The following is a 26,375-nucleotide window of genomic DNA, read 5'->3' on the forward strand; positions in this document are numbered from 1 at the left end:
GGAAAAAAATGGAATTAAAGCCTGCAAGTTTCCTACAAAAGTTAAGCAAACACCTCCATGGTTCCTGTTTCTCCAGTTTCCCATCCTCTGCCGTTCCACCTCACCTTCTGGTCACCCCTACGTGCACATGAGTTCCCCTCCACCACCACATGTGTTTAAAGAAATCAGAAAATGCTACAATTACATGTTCCATTTAACTACAAACACAGAATCATTTATAAATATGAGGCTCCACTGTTACAAAAAATTAAAATAAGAACTAAAAGTTATAGCAATAAGGCCATCTTGTTAAAAGGTTTTATTCATTCAGACAACTGATTTAAAAATGAAGTTTGTGGTGTTGGTAAATACCTATTTTTTATTTTAAAAAATGGTAATATTACTGCTGGGTTATGTTAATGATTAAGTTATATAGTTAGTTTCGTTTGGTAGTACTCTGTTCTAGGTTGCTTGAATGAAAAATTCAGAATATATTACTACTATGATCAGTATTTTAAGGGGCAAAACCATACCAAAACTGTTCTGTGAAGTAACAAAAAATACTTATCCTTAAATAGTCTAAAAATATGCTTGTAAGTGTTAAAATTCACCTAGCAAGACCAGAAAAAAATGAACTTCAAGGACAGACAATTTTCGTATTCTTGTAGGGTAAGACACAAATCAGTAGATCAGTGATATTTATAATATCACTGAGGAGTGCTAAGTGAGAGTTGATAAGTAACTTTCTTCTTATACCCTAAATAATGGCCAGTTTTAAAATTATTATATAATATTTTGCTCATCACACTTAAAAAGCATGTAGAAATTCTATGAAGAATTCAAACCTGAAAGATTTAAAAAATGACAATGAGGTTGCTAGAAGAAAGGTTAAAAGGGTCTAACTACTGTATAAGGGGCAATTCAGTTATTACTGTCCTCAATAAAGAAGGGTACTACTGTTGAGACCCTCTCAATGGCAGGGAAAGAATAAAGAATCTCAGCTTGTTATGGAAGTAAACTTCTTTATTACCTATGTTATACTATATTGGATAGGCTAACCCCGATGATAGCTAGATCAGATAATATCTTGTGTTTTACTGATCTCAGAGGGGAAAAAAAAAATCTATCTGATATATCTATTTTAATAGAGATATATAATACATCTATATAGATATATAGATATAAAGATATCTATATTAAAATAGACATAAAATAATATAGATATATTCCATTATATCTATTTTAATAAAATCTAAAATCTGATCTAGTTTTAAATAAGATTAAAATGTTAATCTGACCTATTTTAATGTAATCTATCACTAAAGTTCAAATTCAACTAATTAAATACCCCTGAAGGGGTGTGTGTCTGTGTATGCGTGTGTGTAAATATTAACATCTGATTTGCGTTGGAGTTCAGAGGCTAAACTACTGATCACAATATTATAATTAGTTTTTTTACTGGCTTTTAAAAAATAGATGGAAGGCATTATAAATAAAATAAATAAGCTGTATCAAAATTAATACATGTACAGAGTTGCTCACTCATAACCTCTATAAAGTAAAACTTTACAGCGTATTTTCTTAAAAACAAAATCCTGTAATCACAGTGAATCAAAAGTTACATATATGATCCTTAGATGCATTACAAGTAAGGTACGAATAACTGAGGATAGCAAATGTATGATAAGTTTAAAAAAACAAAAATACAAACTTGTTACCAGTTTGCCATACAATTCTTACGTAGCTATTTCTTGAAAGCTCATAACTTATAAAAAAATGCATTTTTTCTTCATATGTATCCTATCACTTTTTTTTCTTCTTTGCAATTATTAGAAAAGGTGTAACTTAAATTATTTTCTCTTTGCTAACTCTTGTGGGCTTTCTCCTGCTAGGTTTCTATCACAATCTGTGCTGTAGCAAATAAAGGAACATCCACCCCCAAGTTACTCAGTAAGGGCAAAGGGCAAGAAAAGTGAGCATGATGATATGACAATAGAACAAAACAACACAGAAAAGAGAATAAAAAGATGAAGGGAACGGCACAGGACTAAAACAAATGAGAGATATTTACTAGGAAGGCTCCTATCAGATGGTCTAAACTTTGTGGAGAAAAAAAGTCATTCTTAAAGACAAAAGAGAATTTACTTATTTTTAAATTTTAAAAAAGAATAGCTTAAGTTAAACTGAATTCAGCTCTTAACATATAATTCTGGAATAGGGACTGAATATCACTGTGACTAAAGGAAGAAAGACACAAAGAGAAAAAGGAAGAGGTAAGAAAAGTGCAAGAAGAAAGAGAAAATCTGGTACTTCTAGTCAAACAAAAAGAAAAACTAGCAACTTGAGGGTTAAACGAAGCAAGAGAAAGTCATGTACTTTAAAGAATTATCTTTTTAATAAGTTTTTTCACCTATTTTAAACTACTTTTAAGTGCTTCCCCCCACCCCCACCCCCCCCCGTGAAAGATACAAACTCACATTCTAATCCGATACTGGAACTTACTGGCTGTCATATATAGTTTAGTTCAAACCAGTTACGTTAAAATGAGTATCTGAAGAGAATGATTAGAACTCAGGAGCACTCCATTCTTCAGTCTTGAAATAAAAAAAACAAACCAGCCAGATCATGAGCCTCACTACCTTTTCTCTCCATCGCAGAGCAGTGTCTGTCTTTCAATTGGTGAATAATAAGCACCCTGACTCCCATTTCTCATACTCACAATCCTTCCCTGCTGCCGTCAATCAGGGCTTGAAATAAGGGCTTATTATGTGGGATGGTCTGTAAGATATTGCCGTCCCCTGTCACGTAGCCAATGGCCCACTGTCCCAATCTGGTGCAGCTTAACCGGAAAATGTAGCTGTAAAGCATGATAAAATGATGTTTAGTCACATTCAAAGTGTATGTTAACTACTACACATCTGTTGGACTTCTTTAAAGCCAAAGAATAAATGGAATCATTTAGAATAACCGAAATAAGGTTTTATCTTCTGATTTTTACACCATTGTCCTTCTCCGTTCATTGATCTGTAAAAGCAGCACTGACAATAATTCCACTTCAACACCTCCAGGGCTATCAGACAAAGGAACTGAGGTAGATCCACTTCAATATCAAAGGCTCTACTGCCATCCCCACCAGCGGGTGCTGAGGATGAACCGGCGAGGACAGAAGTCGTTTTTCGGAAAGCAAAGTAAAAAATTTAATTTGTTCACCTCAGAGAGAGGTTGAGTCAGTTTCTACCATGGAATTCAATATATCACTTTGTAATTTAAAATTATGCATTTTAAGTTAATGACTTATTTAAAAATATTCTTTGGTCTTTGGAATGTTCCAGCAATTCACCTCACCTTTAAATGAAAGATCAAAAGAGATGAGCTATATTAATGAGAGGACAAACTAGATTAAGCTCATGACTGCCACCCAACCCTGTCTAGTTCAATGTCTTGTAACAGGAAGTTAAAATAGTTTAAAAATAGAAATCAAATTAATGACTCTGACTTGGTTTTAAATTCATTGTTATTTATTTATTAATATAGCTATCCACTTATTTCATTTGAGATCACTTATCTTTATTTAAGTGTATTGCACTCAATCTTACCATCATGATAACCATATCTGGGTTTTATAAGGCCTTGAGCAACTCAAAAGTAGGTCAACAATTTGTTGGCTATATTTGAGAACCCTGATAGCTCTACATACATGACAGAAACTTTTATCTCCTAATGTGCATTAGTTACTGATGAACCAAGTACTATAAAAATAACTTTTCAGGATAAATTAACATAAATAATAGCTGTACAGTCATTCAGTTTAATTAACTTGTGTATCCGGTACTGCAAGGCGATTTCATCTTTGAAGAAAATGGGGTTCCTAAGGAAAGGAGGAAGTTGTGATTTCTAAATAGTAAGAACTTCACACTTGTTTTAGAACCTTTGGAAAGAACTCCTCAAGAAAAGTCCAAAAATGTATTCTTCCACAGAGCCTGAAATAGGCTATCAGCCTGCCAATTACTGGAAACCTTAATCAGAATCACAGAAGAAAGAATTCCACACAGACTTCTAGTTCTCAACTGGATCCCCCCAAAAAGCAAAACCTGAGAAACTCAAATGTCCTTGCAATAGGTCTTACTATTTTCTGTAGCATGAAGCCAAAGAAGAAGAAACACTTTCCAAGAGGAAGAAACCATTAAACAGGTATTCCGCAAAACAAGTATTTATCAAAATCATTTGATCTGTTTACCGAGTTTTCCTAAACTTTACATTTTAAATACCACATCACACTTTAAATGATTTACCACAGACTGACCATTTCGTCTTTGTCAAAAACAGTAGAATAAACTGTTACAGGCCAAACTGGGAAGAAAAGGCAGACATCCTTTTGAGGGCACTGTCCTTTTATTAAAGGAACTATTGCGATAGTGATGAGGCCTGGCTTTTGCTCCCAACAGTGTTCTCTCCCAACATTATTTATCTCCATAATCTTGAACAAGAAAACACAAAAGGGACTCGGTTTCTTAATTTCACAAATAATTTCTGCATTAAATTTGTATGATTGTGTAATTCCAAACACAGCACATCATTCAAATCAGACTCCAAAAACAAGAAGATACTTTGATCCCAATCTACAGAGCAGAAGTTATGGAAAAATCTGGTTATGAGAGATCCTTGACCAAAACAGAATGACTCATCTAAGCCACTGTCAGCATCTCAATGAGAACCAACTCTCCTTAATCTAAACAGAAGTCTTCAATAGGAGCCAAACTGTTTTCTGTACCCACTACCTTCTTTTTATATATCATATAAGTCCTTAAAAATAAAAAAAAAATGGAAATTTTTATGATGGCAGAGAAAAAGGAATCAACAGCATTGGCTTGTACTAGAAACTACTTTGTTAAAGGACAAACACCATTTGCACAACAAATGAGATAAATAGGGCTTTAGCAGAAAAACATAACCCTAAAAAATCAACCAAATGCATTCCTATAATGAAGTGCTCCTATATGGAAATCAGAGCACTCATGGATGTTGGGATGGCATCTCCTACTAAAATATCACTGTATGAGGAGGACAGGTGTCCACCGTCACTGCTGCCACACCCAGCATACTGCTCGCCACAGCACAAATGCCTACTATGTAATGCATTTCTAAATGGCACATGGGGAAAACGCATGAATGAGGAAAGAAACGGATTTTCTGATCCCAGATTTGTCACTGATAAGGTATGATATCTCAGCCAAAGCCACACGGGCTGACCAAACGGCCAAACCTCCGAGTTTCACCTAGTTTCATCATCTGAGAAATAAAACATAAATTCTGAAGCTACAAAGAATGACAAGGTACTACAGAAGAAATTCTTAAGGACAAGAAATTGGTTGGATTGTAACAATGGGCTTATATATGTTTATATACTTATGTGTGCTCAACATACACATATATGTATACTTATATGTATTTATATTTGTTTATATTGTATGTAATTATAAGTGTTTATCATAGAACCAAATTGAAGATCTTGAAAAATACCCTAAAGTACTGAACAAGAAACTGATTTATTTTGTCTTCAGCCAAATATTCAAGTATTCCAATATACACATAAAATTCTATATACAAACACAGGTGTCATGAAACAGACAATACCCTCTACCAATTTGAAAATCAGAGCTCTGAGACTTAATGAATTTCTAAGCTTATCAAATTACATGGTACCATATCCTCCTTCACTTCATGAACACAGAGTTTCAGTATAAGTATCATGAATGGATTAAAAGGATTCAATTAAGAATGTGGTCTATTAGCATTTTCTTCCCTCTGCCGCCATGGGTGTTACTGATTTACTTAAAAATGAACAAGAGAGGACTTTTCCTCATTATATATACCACATAATATTGCTGCTGAAAAGTCTTACCTTCCAGGTTTGGTGCTGTACTTCTGCAGTCGTGCTTTAACTTCATCATATGTGAGAAATGCCATGTAACCCGGATGTGTTACAGCTAAGAAATTCCAATTCCGTAAAATAGAGCCCCAAGGCTAAAAATATGAATAAATGAAAAGATATTATCTAGATAACATCAACCACCAATTATACCCCAACACATCATTTAATATAGTTACTAAAAACTCGTAGATATTTTTTAAGTGAATATGAGCTTCGGTAGCTTAGATCAACCTTTACCATCTAACAGCAAACATGCAATACGTTGCTCTCTTTTTAGAGAAATATTAGGACAGAATACAGAGAACAAAAAGAAAAACTACATACTTTCGTCACAAATTCTATTCCCAACACAGCATTTGTGGTAATTCTGAAACATAAAACACATCACTTTTCTGTTCAAAACCCTCTAACTTTGAGTAAAAGCCAAAGTCCTTACAAATGGTCTAAAAGGACTTTACAGGGTTGATGCCCAGCTCCCTTTCCTCCCCATCTGTTGTGACTTCTTTACTTTCTGCCTCTTCTCCAGGCCCCCTGGCTTCTTTGTAGGGGGCTTGAAAACAAAGGTACCCCCCTGCCCCAGAGGCTTTATATTTGCTGATGCCTCTACGAGAATTCTTCCTCCAATGACCTAAGTGATTGCTCTCCAGAGTTGCTTCCTCAATGAAGCCTTCTCAGACCACTCTATTGAAAACTGTTAGCTCTCATCACATTCCTTATCTCCCGTGGTCTGTTTTGTTCACCTCTGTACCTTTAAGGTACCTAATTTTATAGAACAAGAAGCTTTACCAGGAATGTAAGTGATTTGGCACCGGTCACACATTAACCAGAAGCTACATGAGAATAAGGAATGTGCCTGTCTTGCTCACCAAAGGGATACCAGCACTGATGCAGTCTCAGAATACAGTGATCAGGGATCAGGTGTGATTGTTGAAAAGCTCCTCTAACTAGTAACTTGTTTAAAAGGCCTTGGCTCCCAACCTACCATTCTTTCCATGGTAACATACTACTGGGCTCACATTTGGTTAATTCTTGCACAATTACAGAAGGTTTATGATTTAGTAGTGAGTACGTTAAAGATCTTACACAGAAATACACAAATGAACACACACAGAGTTTGTACCATTCTTTCAGGTGCTCAGTTACCCCTCCGGTTACCAGGGCAAGAGAAAAAAAGGCAGTCAGTGATAGACAGTTTTGCTTGAGGATGTGCATGAATCACCTCGACCATAAGGCTGAAGCTACATTTATTCCAAGGACTTGGCAGCATACTCTATCTGATGTGCCAGATTATTAACTCATATCTTCTATAAAAAAGAAGAAAAAAGGTATTTGATGTTGCCAAGTGAGCGTTACTGAAGTGGTCATCCTAGATATGTTCATTGGTAGAGGGCTCTTGCTTTTGTTTGCTTTGAGACTTGTTCCTCATTATTGTTAAGCAAGTTTCAGATTCACAAGGCAGAATTCTTCAAGGATTATATCTCTTGAGATGAGGATAACAAGGGAAAGAAAGATTTAGTAATGAAGAGTTCTTTAACCTTTTCTGACATAACAAGAAAAACCTTCGGGGTATTCCCCCGGCACGCTAAAATATCTAATTGGGCAAAAAGGAGCTCTGGAGGACACTATTACGAGAGGTTGTGTCCAAGTATTTGGTGGGGAGGATGTGTTTCTAATTTTCATCTAAAATCATGACTAAAAATTACATAAACAATACTTGGAATATGGGTATATATATATATATATTTTTTTTTTTTAAATGAGAAATAACTGCTAGTAGAGGCGATGGGTTTTGTTTTCTTTTGTTCTACTTCCCCATCTACAAAGAACAAGGATGGAGAGAATATAAAATATTTGGGTCACTTCCATAAAGTCTATGAAAACTAATGGAAGAGTTGTTTAAAAAATGCTGAACTTTACAGAGAACCAATGTGCAGATTGGAATACAACTGGAAAAAAAAAAAAAAGAAAGAAACTGTAGTTCTGAGCCAAATGCTACAGTATTAAGCAACCATTTCTTGGTACATAATCCAGAGGGCTAGCCTCTAACTACAAAAATATTTGTGTAATAGAAAGAGTCTGTGTCCTGTTTTTCTAGTGAATGCAACCCACATTCAGAAACACATGGTAGTTACGTGTTGTTGTTGGGTTTTTTTGTTTTTGGTTTTTTTTTTTTTTTTGGTTTTGTTTTGCTTAAAGAATTTTGCCAACTAATGGCTTAAAGAAGGCAAAATAAAATGCTTTGGAGAATAAGAATATTTTTGCAATTTGTTTTTAGATTAAAGGAAATGTTTTCACATCCACTAACACAAAATTATTTAGAGATTCTTAAATGACTACAGAAATTGAGTGAATTGAGGAAGCTATTCCATTCTCCCAAAATACTACTATTTTCAAGAATAGCCCTTTACTGACTTACAACTTCTGTTAGAAGAGGGGTCTGGACTGGTCTGTCCAGATCCACTCTCTCATTCCTCGCTGGAACAGATGACTTTCCTCTTCTTCTTTTGCTCCCTATTCCATAGTCACAAATACATTCCCCCAAATCACATATTCCTTATGCCACCGCCCCTCAGGTCTCTTGCCTCACTTCTCAGTAACCCAATCTTCTCTAGGAGTGGGGAAATGGGAGGAGAAGGGGGGCAACAGCCCCAGGGCGAGGGAAGAGAGAAGCAAAATCCCCCTATTTCCATTCCAGGATTTTAGCACCTGCCAATCCCAGCATCTCTGAACTACCTGGAGAGGAGAAAGAGAAGATTAAAGGCAGAAGAAAGAGGAAGTGAGGGAGGTAGCCACTGTAAGACTGTTCCAATGACTTCCCAGCATTTGTTCAAGTTCTGGCAGAATGTGAGGCTAAGGGAAGCGAGGAAAAGAACGTAACTAGTAACCAGCTTCACGGTCTTTTCTTCCCTTCTTTCATTTCCCAGACAATTCTCAACTTCATCTCCTAGTCCCCAGCGATGAGTTCTTCCAACCCTTCTGCTATGTGAGATTCCAATCTTGAGCATGTACCTCAGCCACTTTCAGAGCCCATTCTGCTAAATACCCCTCTACCACCAACTTCGAGGTGTTAGAATTCACTGCTAATGAACCATCACCACTGTGACTGCAGAGGAATATATGTTCATCCAGTTACAGTACTCATAAAATATTTTTCATACAGGATGCAGAATTATAACTTAACAAAACCTACTACTCAATTTTTAAAGTTGCATAAAAATAAAATATCAGTAAAAGTTAATACATTTACTTTTCTATGCATGGAACTAATTTTAAGGTACATGTATGATTAGTTAAAGCATCTGAATCATAAAACCAAAAGAAGTGAAGAACCGCAGAGGTGTAACGGAGCTAACGAGAGTTCTTCATTCACTTCCACAATTATACCCTTTAAAAGAGACAGGAAAACAAATGAAAAAATAAAAGAGACTAGGCATGTTAGGTCCACAGGTATTTTTTGGTTTTGTTATCTAAAATTTCTCAAACTCAATACCCAAAAGACAAATAATCAAGTCAAAAAATGGGCAGAAGACATGAACAGATACTTCCCCAAAGAAGACATATGAATTGCTTACAGACATATGAAAAAATGTTCATCATCATTAGCCATCAGGGAAATTCAAATCAAAACCACATTGTGATACCCCCTTATACTGGTCAGAATGGGAAAAAATGACAAGGCAAGAAACAAATGTTGGAGAGGCATGGAGAAAGGGGAACCCTCTTACACTACTGGTGGGAATGCAAGCTGGTGCAGCCACTTTGGAAAACAGTGTGGAAGTTCTTCAAAAAGTTAAAAATAGAGCTACCCTCTGACCCAGCAATTGTACTACCGGGTATTTACCCCAAAGATAGAGATGTAGTGAAGAGAAGGGCCACATGCACCCCAATGTTCACAGCAGCAGTGTCCACAATAGCCATACTGTGTAAAGAGCCAAGGTGCCCTTTAACAGTAAATGGATAAAGATGTGGTCCATATATACATGGACTATTACTCAGCCATCAGAAAGAATGAATATCCAACTTTTATATCAACGTGGAAGGGACTGGAGGAAATTATGCTAAGTGAAATAAGTCAAGGAGAGAAAGACAATTATCATATGGTTTCACTTATTTGTGGAACATAAGTTATAGCATGGAGGACATTATGAGAAGGAAGGGAAAAATGAAGGGGGAGAAACCAGAGAGGGAGATGAACCATGAGAGACTATGGACTCTGGGAATCAAACTGAGGGTTTTAGAGGGGAGAGGGATAGGAGATGGGTGATACAATGATGATTTAAATATCTGGTGGTGGGTATTAAGGAGGGCACGAACTGCATGGAGCACTGGGTGTCACACACACAATGAATCATGGAACACTACATCAATAACTAATAATGTACTATATGGGGACTCACATAACATAATAAAAATAAATTTTAAAAAATTTTCACAGTAACTCTACTTAAAAAGATTCTTTTCCTCTCATTTCAGGAAACATAAATAAGACACACATAACTTAGAGTATTAAGAATACCTGCACTGTTTTTAAATTAAACAGCTTATAAGAAAATATATGCACATATAAATAACAGTTGGGGTAAGTGTTTAACCAACATTAAGGTGCCCTCATAACTTTCACATATAACTGAGACATTCTAGCATTTAACACCTGCACTAAAAAGTCATCCATGCTCCCCACAAAAAACACACTCTTCCTAGAATGAACACTTAGGTTTAAGGCAGGAAAATAATTTTTTTCTCTTCTTCCACAAGGGAAACAAAAATTCTACTACTTCAAATGTCTTTGTATTATGTGAAATGAATTATTTGTAAAATTATCAAAAACCTTCAAAGGAAGGAGAGGTTCTATTATAAAATGGTATTATAAAATACTATAAAAATGTGTCAGATAACATAATCTTTTTACAAAATGTATCATTAAACTCATTGAGAAAAGTAAGCTAGAGGCGTACACCGGCGCACCTCGTTTTATTGTTCTTTGCTTTACTGTACTTCACAGATACTTTGTTGTTGTTGTTTTTGTTTTTTTCAAACTGAAGGTCTGTGGTAACCCTACACTGAACAATTGTATCATGCACTGTTTTCCAAAAGCATTTGTTCACTCCAAGTCTCTGACATTATTTTGGTATTTTATTTTTAAGATTTATTTATTTATTTGAGAGTGAGCGAGAGCAAGCAGGGGGAGGGGCAGCAGGAGAGGGAGAGAGAATCTCAAGCAGACTCCCCACTGAGCACAGAGCCCGAGATACGGGGCTTGATATCAGGACCCTGAGATCATGACCTGAGCCAAAGTCAAGAGTCAGACACTTAACTGACTGAGCCATATTTGCACCCCATATTTGGTGATTCTTAAAATATTTCCGATACTTAAATCACCATTATATCTGTTATAGTAATCTGTGATCTTTAATGTTGCTACTATAATTTTTCAGGGGTATCACAAACTGCACCCACGTAAGATGTTAAAGGTAACCCATAAATGTATGTTCTGACTGCTCCACTGACCAGCCGTTCCCCCATCTCTCTCCTTCTCTTCGGGCTCTCTATTCCCTGAAACACACCAATATTGAAATCAGGCCTATTAATAACCCTACAATGTCCTCTACATGTTCAAGTGAAAGAAAGACCTCACACTTAGCTTCCTTTAAATAAAAAACTAGAAATGATTCAGCTGAATGAGGAAGGCAAGCTGAAAGACAACACAGACTGAGAGCTAGGCCTCCTGCACCAAATAGCCAAGTTGTGAAAGCAAAGGAGAAGTTCTTGAAGGAAATGAAAAGTGTTAGGCCAAGGAGCACACAAATGATAAGAAAGCAAACAGCCTTATTGCTGATACAGAGACAGTTTTACTGGTCTGGAGAGCAGACCAGACCAGCCATAACCTTCCCTTAAACGAAAGCCTAATCTAGAGCAACACCCTAACTCCTTAATTCTAGGAAGGCTGAGGAGATCAAGAAACTGCGGAAGACAAGTATGAAGCCAGCAGAGGCTGGCTCATGAGGTTTAAGGAAAGAAGCCGTCTCCATAACGTAAAAGTGCCAGGTGAAGTGGCAGGTGCTGATTGATGTAGAAGCTGCAGCAAGTTATCCAGAAGATCCGGCTAAAACCGCTAATGAAGGTGGCTACCTTAAACAAGAGGTTTTCAGTGGAGATGAAATGGCCTTCTGTTGGAAGAAGATGACACCTAGGACTTTCATAGCTAGGGAGGAGAAGTCAGTTCCTAGCTTCAAAGCTTCAAAGGACAGGTTGACTCTCTTGTTAGGGGCTAATGCTGCTGGCGACTTAAGTTGAAGTCCATGCTCATTTACCATTCTGAAAATTCTAGGGCCCAAGATTTATGCTAGATCTACTCTGCCTGTGCTCTAGAAATGGAATAACAGAGCCCGGATGACAACACGCCTGTTTACAAACTGGTTTACTGAAGAGTTTCAGCCTACTTTTTATACATACTTCTTCAGGCAAAAGCTCCCTTTCAAAAATATTAGTGCTTGTTGTTGATGCACAGTCATCCAAGGGCTCTGATGGAGATGTACAATGAGATTAATTATTTTCATTCCTGTCAACACAACAGCCCATGGATCAAGGAATAATTTCACCTTTCAAGTCTTTTTTTTTTTTAAGATTTTTTTTATTTGAAAGAGGGAGAGAGAGAGTAAGAGCATGAGAGTAGAGGGAGAGAGTCTTTGAAACAGACTCCTCACTGAATGTGGAGCCTGATGCAGGGCTCCATCTCATGACCCATGAGATCATGACCTGGACCGAAAGCAAGAGTTGAATGCTCAACCACTGGACCACCCAGGTGCCCTCAAGTCTTATTACTTAAAAGATACATTTTGTAAGGCTATAGCTTCCCTAGATACTGATTCCTCTGATGGATCTGGGCAAAATTAACTGAAAACTTTCTGGAAAAGATTCACTACTCTAGATCCCATTAAGAATATTTGTGATTCATGGAAAGAGGTTAAAATACCAATATTCACAGGAGTTTGAAAGAGGTTGATTCCAGCTCTCATGGATGACTTTGAGGGGTTTAAGGCTTCTGTGGAGGAAGTAACTGTAGATGTGGTGGAAACAGCAAGAGAACTAGAATTAGAAGCGGAGCCTGAAGATGGAACTGAATTACGGCAATCTCATAACAACCTTAATGGCTGAGGAGCTGCTCCTTAGGAATAAGTGAAGAAAATGGTTTCTGGACAGAGAATCTACCCCTGGTGAAGATGCTGTGAAAATTGTTGAAATGACAATAAAAGATTTAGAATACTAGTTAATAAAGCAGCAGCAGGATTGACTCCAATATTGAAATATTGAAAGTTCTACTGCGGGTCAAATGCTTTCAAACAGTATCATGTGCCACAGAAAAATTGTTGGTGAGAGAAGATCAATCAGCGCAGCAAACTTCACTGTTGTCTTATTTTAAGAAATGGCTGCAACCACTCCAGCCTTCACCACCCTGATCAGTTAGCAGTCAGCAACACTGAGGCAAAGACTCTCCACCAGCAAAAAGATTACGACTCATTGAAAGCTCGGGTGATGGTCAGCCTTTTTTCAGCAATGAAGTATTTTTAAATTAAGGTGTATACGTTGCTTTTTAAGGACATGATGCTATTACACATGTAATAGGCTACAGTATAGTGTACATGTAACTTTTAGATGCACTAGAAAACCAAAAAAAAAAAAATTCTTGCTTTATTGAGATATTCACTTTATTGCACTGGTCTGGAACTGAATGACCCTGCAGCATCTCCTAGATGTGTCTATATATACCAAGGGAATAATCATGAAACTAGTGTAAACTGAAAATATGCAAAAGCACAACTTCTGCAATCATTAATCTAGTTTCTTATCCTATACACCCAGGTAGAATTATGATCTTAAAGTTGTAATAAAATAAAATGTATTCTATAAGTATTGTTGACAAGAGTTAATTTGCCTTCTGTTAACAGGTCCTTTCATAAATTAAAAGTTAATCCCACACAATTTGATTTTCTTACATAAATCAGTCACCAGATCCTTGCAAACTCGTGCCAAGGAGAATCATAAATCAGAGAAGGGAAATTCTTATAACATGGGAAACATGAAAACCAATATTATACTCCAACATTTGTTGAAAGCATGTTTCAAACAGAGTAAATCTTACTACAGACTAAAACAATAAAAAATTGCATCAGAATACAAGCAAGTCTGTTTTCTGATCAATTTACCTCACTTACTATAGAATTTATATTACTACAATCATAAAGATTTTAAGTGGAATTCTTTCATTGTGTGACTACTTGAATTGAATGTCATAGATGATATACAATTTAGTGGCAGAGTCAAATTCAAGACACAAATTTCAAGTCTTCATGTCTAATTCCATGAAGATCTACAAAAGAATAAAATGATAGCATCTAGCTTTCATCATTCAATGACACTTGCTTCTGAAAAGCTATGTGAAGAAATTTATAAAGGACAGATTAAAAAATAAAAACAACAGGACTAGAAGGTTAATGTCACAGTCATACATATTAGTGAAGAAACAAGAAAAGAAAAACAAAAACAAAGCCTGAATTTTCCAAAAGAGGAATTTGTTAAATCAATGACATACTATTTTGATGGACTATTATGAAGCAAATGAAAATTAATAATTCTATTAACAAAAAAGATTTACTGACATGAAAAAATGTTTATAACATATAATTGAATGAGCAATATAAGTTGTAAAACAGTATACACCATTGGAATCTCCTATAGAGAACCTGATAAATTTACTACTTATTGCCAAGTTTACTATTTCCTTTTTCACCAAATGAATGTAGGAGACAAAGGGTTCGAGAAGTTGGGATACAACCTCAGCAAACGCCCACCTGTAAAATTTGCATTCTGTTAGTCACTGGGCTAAAAAGACACATTAAAGTGAAAAACTAAATAGGAAATTTAGAAACCAAGCTCTTCTGCCTGAATCTTCTCAAAGCTAACAAGCAATCATCAGCCTCATAGCACTTGGTCCTTCAAACTTAAGCCCTCAACATACAGCAGTGACCAAAAACTTACACCAGCGACTTCAAAATTAGAGATACCAAAAATGAATTATTTCTCATATGTTTGTCTCTGTAAGAGAGCTGTACACACACACATACACACAAATGAACCCACGCACCTCACATGCACACACAGGGAGGGAGCTGAGGAGGGAGGAAAGGATGAAGCACATAGGAAGCTTACCTGAAAAAGCCTGGTAAAAATATCAAATTCAAAAACTGAAATGTAATCATTACAAGTTAAATCAATTGTTGATTTCAGAGCCATTGCTTCCAGGCCAGAGCTAATCTGATGAACCTCATGAAGGCACTGTCTGAATACTTTCCATGGTACAATAGTTCTGTGCAAGGAAAAGAAAAATAAAAAAAAAGGAATTGAATCAAGTGTCATTTAAGACTAGCTTCCACTGAAACAGCACAGTTCAATCATAACATTAATATAATTAATTGCATTTGTACTAAAAGACAAATAGTTGACAAAAAAGACCAATAGGTGTTCATAATTTAGAACATTGGTAATGGGTTTTGCTAACCGGCTTATTTTCCATTTGCTAAGAATGGGACAAAAATCTAAGTCAATTTCTCTCACAAACAATCCTTGGCTATCAAGATATTTCTAAAAATACATCCAAAAGAAGGGATGAGGTCAAAGTTCTGTGTGTCTGACCTCTTGTGTACATAAGATCATTTGACTTTGAATCAAGTTAAATTTTCCCCCTATTTCCTTAAAATAACTCTAAGACTATGGGTGCACACAATAGTAGGAATTCTTTATTCATGGCACAAAAGAGTAATCCACCATTTTGAGAAAGCTCAGGTGGAAAGTCAGGAAGGCATTTTAGCCATTACCCCCTTGTATTCTGCAGAAAAAGAGTGCATTATCTAACCTTTCGTATTAATACAAAGGGAAATTTTAAATTGTTTAACCGACCACACTGGCTAGCATATAGAAACATATTTATTCAAAACTTATTTATTTTTCTTAAATACCATGCAGCAAAATTTTTATTAAGTAACACATTTACATAGTTTAAAAATTTAGAAGAGAAAAAAAAATGATATCCAAGGAAGTCTCCCAGTCTGTCCTCCCCCTGACCAGTTTCTGACATTCACCACCTCCTAAACCCACCATGAAAATAAGTAATACTCATTATTCCTTCCTTAGTTCATTTTCCTCCTTTTGGAATGTTAAATGCCTACTCCTGAATAGGTGAAAGAAAGAAATCATTCATGTTTTTAAAATTTTAAGCTGCAGTTTTCACAATAGGACATCATAAGGGCTATACATACCCTCTTATAATATTATAAATATTTAAGCCTTAGGTTTTTCTTTATTAGTATCTCTTAAGAAGTAAAAGACTCAGGCAGAATGGACTACATTGGCCCTATGCTATACTAATTTTCCCAGTGAAGCACTGCCATAAGTGTACAATTACATATTCATTCAATAATTATCTGCTGCAGTGGTTGTCAAACTTGAGCATTCATAGGGATCACTGAAGGGCTTGTGAAGACAGAAATTGCTGGTCCGCAACCCAGGATATTCTAACTCACTATGACTGAGGTGGGGCTGGAGAACTTAAAGTTCTAACAAGTTCCCAAGTGATGCTGATGCTGCTGGCTGATCTGGGGGCAACACTTTGAGAGTCACCGATCTCAGAATTGCTAAGGCACTGTGGATAAATACAATTATAAAATTACACGATACCATCTGGCCTTGAAAAAGATACACACAGGATAGAAATAAGACGTGTAATACTTAAAAAAAAAAAAATACCTGGGGTGGGGTGGGGTGGGATATACAAGGAAGTGCTGGAGGAATTCAGAGAAGGAGTGATCTACGGCAAGACGAATAAATGAATGGTGGGACAAGCTGACGATACTATGCTATTTTATAAGAAAGTTTAGGTTTGATATACCACTAAAAGAAAGAAAAATATGAGGCTGAATACATCAAAAGACTTTCCTCTATGTATGAAAAAAACAGGAAACCACAGAGAACCGAAGAGACATACCACATCAGACGCCGTTTAGAAGAAACGCACGTCAGGCTCTGATTAAGGTTAACAAAATGCTGCTGTTTTAAGAAAACAAGGAAAATTTCTTATGATAATGTTAGAAGGCTATTGATTTATGGCAAAGTGAAAATATGCAATTGTGTCCAGTTTCATTACAGTTACCCCGAAAGTAATGCTTAAGCAGCACGTTTTTCTTTTCCAAATTAAGGATCAAATACTCAACGCATAAAAGGGACATGACCATATTATTCAAATTTTTTAAAAATTATACAAAAACTACTGATTTAAGACTGTTATATGTTTTACTTTTGTATGCACATGTTAAGAGAAACTTGTCTTGCATATGAAGTATAAAAAGTAAATCAACTGGCTAGACACCTTTGATATGTTATAAAAAAGTTATCTTCATCCCAATATTTAAGGCGCTTGCAGATCATAACTCTTTTCAATACCCAATGATTTCCCAGAACAAATTCTTAAAAAATGTATGAACTTCTAAAATTGTAGTCTTAACATACCACTTTGGAACAATAATTTACAAAGGAGCAAGACACATTTCCCCAGTACTTGTGTAAATGACACTTGTTCACAGTTCACTTGTGATAAAGGTCCAAACAAGCTTAATTAAGGGTTTTAACAGGGATTAAGAAGAAGGGCATTATCTGGTTAACTAACTACATATAAAATTTGTACAACAGATACTTTATCAGCTGAGCCACCCACCATAGAAAATGGTGGGAAGGAGGAGGGTTTCATGAGTGAAGAACAGAAATGGCGTGCAATGACTTCTTAAAAAAAAAAAAAAGGTTCTAAGACTGTTGCATTAAGGAGCTAACCTTTCCAAAGAGGATTTCAAGATTTCAGGTTGCTGCCTTCTTTCCTGATGTGTGTGTGTGTGTGTAAGTGGGGCGGGGCAGGAGGTGAAGGAGAGGATAGTTTTTCACACCTTTAATTAAACTATAGCAACAATAGAGAGTAGTAGTTTCTATTCTCTTTCCCTAGAAATGAAGTCAGAGAAAATATTAATGAAAATTGTTTCACAAATACATACAAACTTCATTGTGCTGGTAGAGATCTGGGAATAGAAATGAGGAAGAAAAAGAAAAGGAATAGAACATAAAAGCTCCAAGCTCTCACCAATCCAAAAATACTTTAATCAGTCCTTTTTGCCACTTACAATTATAAATCACTTTAATTACAAGTTGAATTAACTTTAAAATCTACTAAAAGTACAAGTAGTTGTTAATCCACAAAAGAATGGAATACAAGGCCAATGGTTAGCCAGACACTTAAAATAGTAATGATTTCAGGATTTTTAAACTTCCAGTAAGAATAAGAGCTGCCATTTATTGATATCATTTTTATTGATTGATTGATTGGTTGATTATCTACTTTCTCCGCCAATCACCAAATGCTATTATAATATCTATTACCAGAGTTTGTCACAATAATACCATGAGGCAGATAATATATTTATTTTCACGATACAGATGGGAAAACTGAAGCCTAAGGAGGTTAAATAATTTGCCAAAGAAAGACTATACGTGTTCAGGCATTTTGGTAAGTTCAGAACAGAAATATAAATAAAGTCACAATCTAATTAAGTGTAAAGACTTGTAAATAAGTCGTGTTGTGCCATGTGCAAAAGTTATTATAGAAAAAGAGGGATGTGCCTTAGAAACCCCATGAGATGTAGTTCCTTAAGAACAGGAATTGTATCTTATTCACCTTTACCCAAAACAAACAAGGTATGCAATGAAGATTTGTATAACTAAATTAAACTGTGTCTAGGGAAAGCAAGGGAGTGTTACATGGAGGAGGAGCCCAGTATTTGTGCTCCACGTGCTTTCTCTACTACACAGAAATCTTTTGAGGACTGAAAAAGAGTAACAGTCTGTTCATATCATGTCAGGAGAGATAAGAACTTAATACATTATTTTATAGTTAGATGAGAAGTCTTGGTTTGTTTACCAAGAAAATAAGAGTAACTTTAATTATTGTCTTGAAAACAGAGTGAGTGTCCTTTCAGATAAAAACAAATACAGGAGGGCGCCTGGGTGGCTCAGTGGGTTAAAGCCTCTGCCTTCGGCTCAGGTCATGATCCCGGGGTCCTGGGATCGAGCCCCACATCGGGCTTTCTGCTCTGCAGGGAGCCTGTTTTCTCCTCTCTCTCTGCCTGCCTCTCTGCCTACTTGTGATCTGTCAAATAAATAAATAAAATCTTAAAAAAAAAAAAAACAGATACACGGAAACAAAACTGAAAGGGTGTCAGTAGGTCAGCAACTGACATGTCACTCAAATCTTCCAGGCTTTTCTCCTCTTCCACAAAAGTAGAAGAGTGTATTGAGTATTCCAATTTGAAAATCTTGCAGTTTAAAAAAATAAAATAAAATAAAACAAAAGGAATGGAAGACAAAAAAAATTGTTAGGAGATTGTCACCAAAAAAAAAAAAAAAACTCAACAAAAGCTAGTGTTTGAAAAGTCATATACTTCTGGTGTGAATGAGAATTTATACAGAATTTCTAAAAGGCAATTTGGCAGTGAATTTCAAAAGCCTATATTTTTTGACCCTGAAAGCCTACTTCTAGGGATTTTACCTCACAAAATTATGTCAAAAATAAATAAATAAACACACAGCAGCACATATATTCATCCATAAGTCTCTTCAATACAGTGTTGTTCATAATAGTAAAAAATTAAAAACAAATATGCTCAATGGTAATAATAAGACATACTATATTCAAAGATTATAATATTTTAACAGCAATTCACAGTTGTACAAAAGAATATTTTCATGGAAAAGTGTCCATGACATACTTAAGTGGGAATAGCATTTTTGAAATTGTATGTCCTTTATGATCCAATGCTAAAAACTATCTGAAATGTCTGGAGAGATCAATACAGTTTAACTGATAAGAACTGATCATGGTGGGAGTTCAAGTGATTATTTTATTTTTCTCTATAGCCAGAAGTTTATTAGAAATAAAGACATAAAAGACATGCTACAACTGTTTTAAAATATATTCCATAATCATAAGAAGAATCAAAAACAAAAATTATAACAGTATTTGCCTTGGACATGATTTTAGATGAAAGAAATACAAAAGAATTTACATATTAAACTATGAGAAGAAATAAGAGAATTCAACATAGTTTCAGAATATAAAACTAATATAAAATCAGTTGTATTTCTATAAATAAACAATGTATCATTAGAAAATAAAACTTAAAAATACTTGATTTTTAAAATAGCATCTGAAAATATTGAATAAAAAGGAATGAAGTTAACAAAAGATGAGCAACGCCAAGAGATCAACACACACACACACACACACAATCAGAGATATAAAAGACACAAAGGGATAGAACACTAATGGACTGGCAGATTCAATATTCTAAAGATATCAATAATCCCCAAACTCACTCTTAGATTTAATATAACCCCAGTCAAAAATTCTAGGAGATATATCTGTAGTAGGAAATGGTAGGCTGATTCTAAACTTTATAGGGAGATGTCAAAAGCCAAGAATAATCAAGCCCATCTTCAATAAAAACAACACTGCCAAACTCACACTCTGTATTAATTAAGACAGTGTGCTAACTGCACAAGAATAAACAAATAGATGGAACAAAACAATAATTTTAGAAAGAAATACAACCATATTTGGAAATTGGATATGAAGATAAGATTTAAATAAGATTTAAACAGCAGTGGGGAATGAATGATGTTTTCAATAAATGCTGCTGGGACAAATGGATGTACATATGGAAGAAACTGAATCTTGACTCTTCCCTAATACTATATAAAAGTTCTATTTTAGATTATTGTTTTATCTTTGATATTTAGGTCTAAGGTTAAAGGGGGTTTTTTAGTAGAAACTAGAGAATATCTTCAATACTTTAGAGCAAGCAAAAAATTTAAACAGGACCCGAAATGTTCAAAGGATAAAGAAAAAGAGAAATTAAAACCTGCGTTCATGAAGAGAGATCACTAACAAAGGGGAAAAAGAAACACATTGGGAGAAACATATAATTGACAAAAGAGTCCTATCTAAATATTAATAATAACTACTCAAAATTGGACAAATGATTTTCACATACACAAAGAAATCAAAATGTTCAATAAACAAAGATATATTCAGCTTCACTGGTCATCAGAGAAGTGTACATTAAAAACACAGTGAGATTCCACTTGACCTCCCTAGTATGGTTTATGAAGTAAAAAAAAAATCACAAAGGATATCAAAGGGTTGGAGTAGATACAGAGCAACAGGAACCTTTAGGCACTGCTCAAAGGTGATTCGGTTGGTAAGCCACTTTAGAAAACTCCTAAAAGCTACAAAGTCTAAAATTATGCCGAAACTAGAAGCCAGCAATTCCATTCCTAGATACATCCAACAGATATGCATATATGGGTTTTTAAAAATATATTTTAAAAAAGTTCATAATAGCACTACTGGTAATAAGCCAGAGGAGGAAGAACCCAATGACCATCATGAATAGAATCAATAGGTAAAGTATGGTATAGCTGCACAATGGAGCAAGAAGAACGAACAGACGGCCACATAGCAGAACCTGGGTCAATTTCATAAACAAAGAATGAAAGGAGCCAGATATTTTTTAAAAGAACATAGTTGTAGGATTTCAACTATGAATGATTCCATGAAACTAGGAGTCAGGATACCATGAGCAGACAGTGACTGTACGGAACTTGCTGAGAGGTTGAGGGGAAGGGGTGCTCGGAATTACGGGTAATACGTTATTTATTTTGGTGGCATTTACATTGGTGTGTTCACGTCATGAAAATTCTTTACCTTACACTTATGCTTTGTATACTTTTCTGTATGTATATTAAACTGAATATATAAGGCTTTACAAATTTTTACATAAAAACTTGAAGATGAAAAAGAAGAAAATGTGGGAACAGATGTAGTACTTGTCATAATATAAACAAAGAAGTCAATGTGTATTTGTTGGTTGCTGGTTTTGTTATTGTGGTGGGGGTGGGGTGTTGATAGTAGTTGTTTCAAATTCCTTCTAGCTAAAGGAGATAAAATGTCACCTTGATTTTAAACAAAATGAAAATCTGTTCTAACTGTATTAACCCATTCCTATTTTTAATTTCATTTGAATTTGGTCAGAAAATTCACTTTGACCAACAAAGATATATTCAGTGTCAATACCTTTAAGTTGAGGGCTAGTTTTGTTCAGAAGATAATGAAACATTCATAAGACGTTTTATATGTTTTGATTTTTATTATGGATGCAAATATTAGTACTGTGACTCCTAAGTCTGTTGATACGTTACATATAGTTATTCCCTAAACCCAATATTTTTCTGCAATTATTTCTGTATTTTGTTAAAGAATATGAAAATATTCTTTATTTTGTTAAATATTTTGTTAAAGAATATGAAAATAGACTGTTATCAGGCTCTACTGTTCTTACTCTTCCATCACAAATGTTTCTAGACACGAAAGTTTTTGTTTGTTTTTGAAAAGCAAATATTTTCCAGCAACCCACACAAAGAACATATCAAAATTCTCATCAAATAGTTACCTTACGGACACAATGGTAACCATGGTTATCAAGGATATTCGTAATTAGATCTAATCATTTCTGTGGAAGTTCTTGACTCTCATACAGAAAGACACATATGTTGGGTATTTAGGATTTTTTTTCTCAAAAACATTCATAACATTTGGTCTATAGTGTAGACAAGCATTACTTCTCTGTGAAATGGACAAGTATCATTTTCATTTTCAGATTATGAAAGTTAAATTTCGAGACAAATACTTTTTATAAAATTGCAGAAACAAGGAAAATAGTTTCTTCAACATTATTCCTGATTTTCTCAGTAAGCTCATTCACATGATAGATTTGATGCTTTCTAACTTCTGGTCTCATGAGCAGACTTTTGAACACGACAAATTTACTATAGGCATGACATTACTTTGGACATAATTCCATTTATTTTCTGGCTTTGAAATAAATAAAATTTATTGGTGAAAAGGGATAGGAAGAGGAACTGTAAATATAATCCATAAGAACATGTCAAAATTCCATGTTTAATTTTTCTACTTAGTAGTCATTAACCATAGACAAACAAAGATTCTGGTCTTAAAACAATGAATATTTGTTCTTTTCTTTCTACTGCACAACTTTCTTCAGTATATTGTTTCTGAAAGGTTAATGATACTTGGTAGGTTTTAAGACACATGAGCTACATGGATCACAGCAAGATAACCTTTTATCTTCTGAGGTCAGATTAAAGAAAATCAGGAAGTTATAGATCCTAAAATTAGAAAATCCTGTCACAAAAGGGCTTAAGCAAGGTTTTAAAATGATCTTCCCTTTAGCAATAAGAGCCCAGCCTATCTTATAAACAACAAAGTCCATAATTTTAAAAATTCCTCATAAATCTCTCTACAAAGGTGAAACGCGTTGACAAGCAATAGGCAAAGTCTGCTAGATCTAAGTTAAACGGAAGCAAAAGAAACATCCAGCTTCAACAACACTTCTAAAACCCTCAGATAAGAAACTGCATAAACACATGGAGCCTATTAAAGCTTTGGTTATGAAGGAGACTTCAAGAATTTCTTAAAAGAGAAAATAAATCAGGTATTAAGTGCCTTCGTGTTACTGCAACTAATGGAAACTTTAAAGTCTTTATCTAGCTTGATCTTTAAGTACTATTATCTGGTTCATCTCCCTCTTTCCTTAAATACTGTCTTCCTTTAGCATGTACAATTCCACCATGCTCCTCATGTTTTTTCCCCTGCTTTTCTGGCAATTCCTCCATTTCCTTAAATTTCTTCAATGAACACTTCATTTATCAGAATTCTTTTTTTTCCTTTTTAAGATTTATTTATTTATTTTACAGTGAGAGAGCACGAACAAGAGGGGCAGAGGGCGAAGAGAGAGAATCTCAAGCAAACTCCAGGCTCAGCTTGGAGTCTGACTCAGGGCTCAATCTCAACCATCATGACCTGAGCCAAAACCAAGAGTTCAACTCTAACTGACTATGCCACCCTGGCACTCCCATTTATCAGAATTCTTTAAGCATCTGTCCCTCTTTATTTTCCCTGCACATTCTCCATGGTCTACATCAATGGCTTCACATAGCTTTCGGAGATTACAAACTCAAATATCTGGGAACCAGGCAGTTAACAGAAATGAGTAAAGAGATCCAGCTAAGGACTGCAATGAACCGCAGGAGAGCACGTCTCAACTGGGCAGCTGGCAGCCAGGTCTAGAGAAATGTTGCCCTGTCGGAATTTCAATCTAGTGGTGCCGTCACTTCCAATTATTCAATGAAATTCAATACATTATTTTTATGGAAAATGAATTTTTAAAAGTTACTATTAATTTTTTAGTCAAATATTTCATAAAGCCAAGAAATACTCCACAGGCTATCAACCTGCAAACTCTCATAAATATACCATCAATTCTAAAATCTCTATCCTATTCTATATTCTTTCCATAGTCTCAAGGTTGTATATCCAACTTACTAATGCTTATCACCACACAGATTTATCTAGGTACACAAAATCAAACAGAGTCTAAACTGAACTTACCTGGATGCCAAATCCCCTCTTCTTCCTATCTTTCCTCTCTCACTGAAAGGGCCCCAGTTGTTCAAATAAGAAATTGAGAAATCACATTTGACTCCTTTCTTCTGCCACATATAGCTTAATAATCAGGTATGCTTCAGTTTATCTTTATATCATTCTCAAATCCATGTACTTCTTTTACTTATATATATGTATACGTTATTTGGTGTATTGATTCCATTTCATGTATTATTTTATATATGGATTATTTTATGTATATTATTATAAGTGCTACCTAGTTTTCTACAACTGCATCCTACCTATGAGTCTTCTATTTCTCTTCTAACTTTTCAGTTTCTAAAGTATGTGTGGGTGGGGGAGGCAGTTAGACCCCAGAGAGTACACAAGATGATCCTTTTGGGGATGAGAAGAAAATATTGAAATTCTACTTGCATTTTAATGTAGTTTTTATTTTTTTGAAAACTTTATTTATTTGAGAAAGAGAGGGAGATAGAGAGAATGAGAATGAGTCAGGTGGAGAGAATCTGAAGCAAACTCTGAGCTGAGCATGGAGCCCGATGCAGGGCTCAATCTCACAACCGGAAGTTTATGACCTGAGCCAAAACCAAGAGTCAGATGCTTAACTGACTGAGCCACCCAGGTGCTCCTTTACACAGTTTTTAAAATTTGTATTTTATCAGGGTGCCTGGGTGGCTCAGTGGGTTAAAGCCTCTGCCTTCAGCTCAGGTCATGATCTCGGGGTCCTGGGATTGAGCTCCCGCATCAGGCTCTATGCTCAGTGGGGAGCCTGCTTTCCTCTCTCTCTCTCTCTCTCTCTCTTTCTGCCTGCCTCTGCCTGCTTGTGATCTCTGTCTGTCAAGTAAATAAATAAACTCTTTAAAAAAATTGTATTTTATGTCCATTATTTGTCTTACATATGAGATTACATGCTATTAATACAAAAATATACATATGTATGCAGATGATAATTTAATAGATGGACATTGGGGAGGGTATGTGCTATGTTGAGGGAAAAAAAGTATTTAGTAAGTTAGTAATAATGAATATAATCAAATGGGTTTGGAAGCCACTGCTCACATTCATTATCCATACTTCAGCATGAAGTCACCCACCTAAAAATGCAAGAGGGACCAGTTCCAGGCCTAAAACCCATGAATGGGTTCCCATTGTTCTCAGGGATGGAAAGAACAGAGTTTTAAAAATGCAACTTTGTATAGGGAAAAAGAAAGTACAAAGGGGTGGAATATGACAGAGCTTTCAAAGCACATTTAGAGAGAATAACAGTTGCAAGTACTTGGGTCCTTGAAGCAGGGTAACTCCTACAGTGGGTCATAAACCACTACCCCTTATTTGGATTCTATGTTCACCAAGAATTTTGAAATGGCTCCACCGATAATTTACTGATGGTGGCATATACATCCTCATCTGCCCAATAGTGGCCTCAATCATTGTAAATTAAAAAAAAAAATTCTGGGTTATAGAGCAGTTTATGAGCTCAGTTAAATTGTGTCCACTCTGTAAACATACTCTTGGTTGCATGAAATCATGGTTCCAAGGATGAGAATCAGAAACTAAATCATGGTGATTTCACTAGGTAAGGTCACTTACTGAAGCACTCAGAGTGAAGAGAAGGAGAAAGAAAAAAATAACAAAAAGGAGGAAAAAATGAAGGCATTTATGTAACCTTGAAGTTATCTCTATCTTTCTTTTGATCTCCAGCAGACACTGTAATAGTTCAGTCTCAATCACAGCATTTTCCATGGAACAGACTCCTTCTTAACATATGTGCAACCCATACAACATACCAGCTCCTCCATGAAGCCGGAGTGGTCCTCTGACCACGCTAGA

General features: G+C 35.4%; 1 protein-coding gene across 1 annotated transcript in view; it reads right to left on the reverse strand.

Moving 5' to 3' along the window:
* CBLB (Cbl proto-oncogene B) overlaps positions 1 to 26,375 on the reverse strand; it is a 217,454-nt gene that overhangs the window by 92,118 nt on the left and 98,961 nt on the right. The window contains exons 5-7 of the mRNA XM_080827029.1: positions 15,119 to 15,275; positions 5,882 to 6,003; positions 2,699 to 2,836 (exon numbers count right to left, since the gene is read on the reverse strand). Of these exons, the coding sequence (XP_080683155.1) occupies positions 2,699 to 2,836; positions 5,882 to 6,003; positions 15,119 to 15,275 (417 nt within the window). The remainder of the gene's footprint in view (positions 1 to 2,698; positions 2,837 to 5,881; positions 6,004 to 15,118; positions 15,276 to 26,375) is intronic.

The sequence above is a fragment of the Martes martes genome (genome assembly GCF_963455335.1).
Source record: "Martes martes genome assembly, chromosome: 1".
Taxonomy (NCBI): Eukaryota; Metazoa; Chordata; class Mammalia; order Carnivora; family Mustelidae; genus Martes; species Martes martes.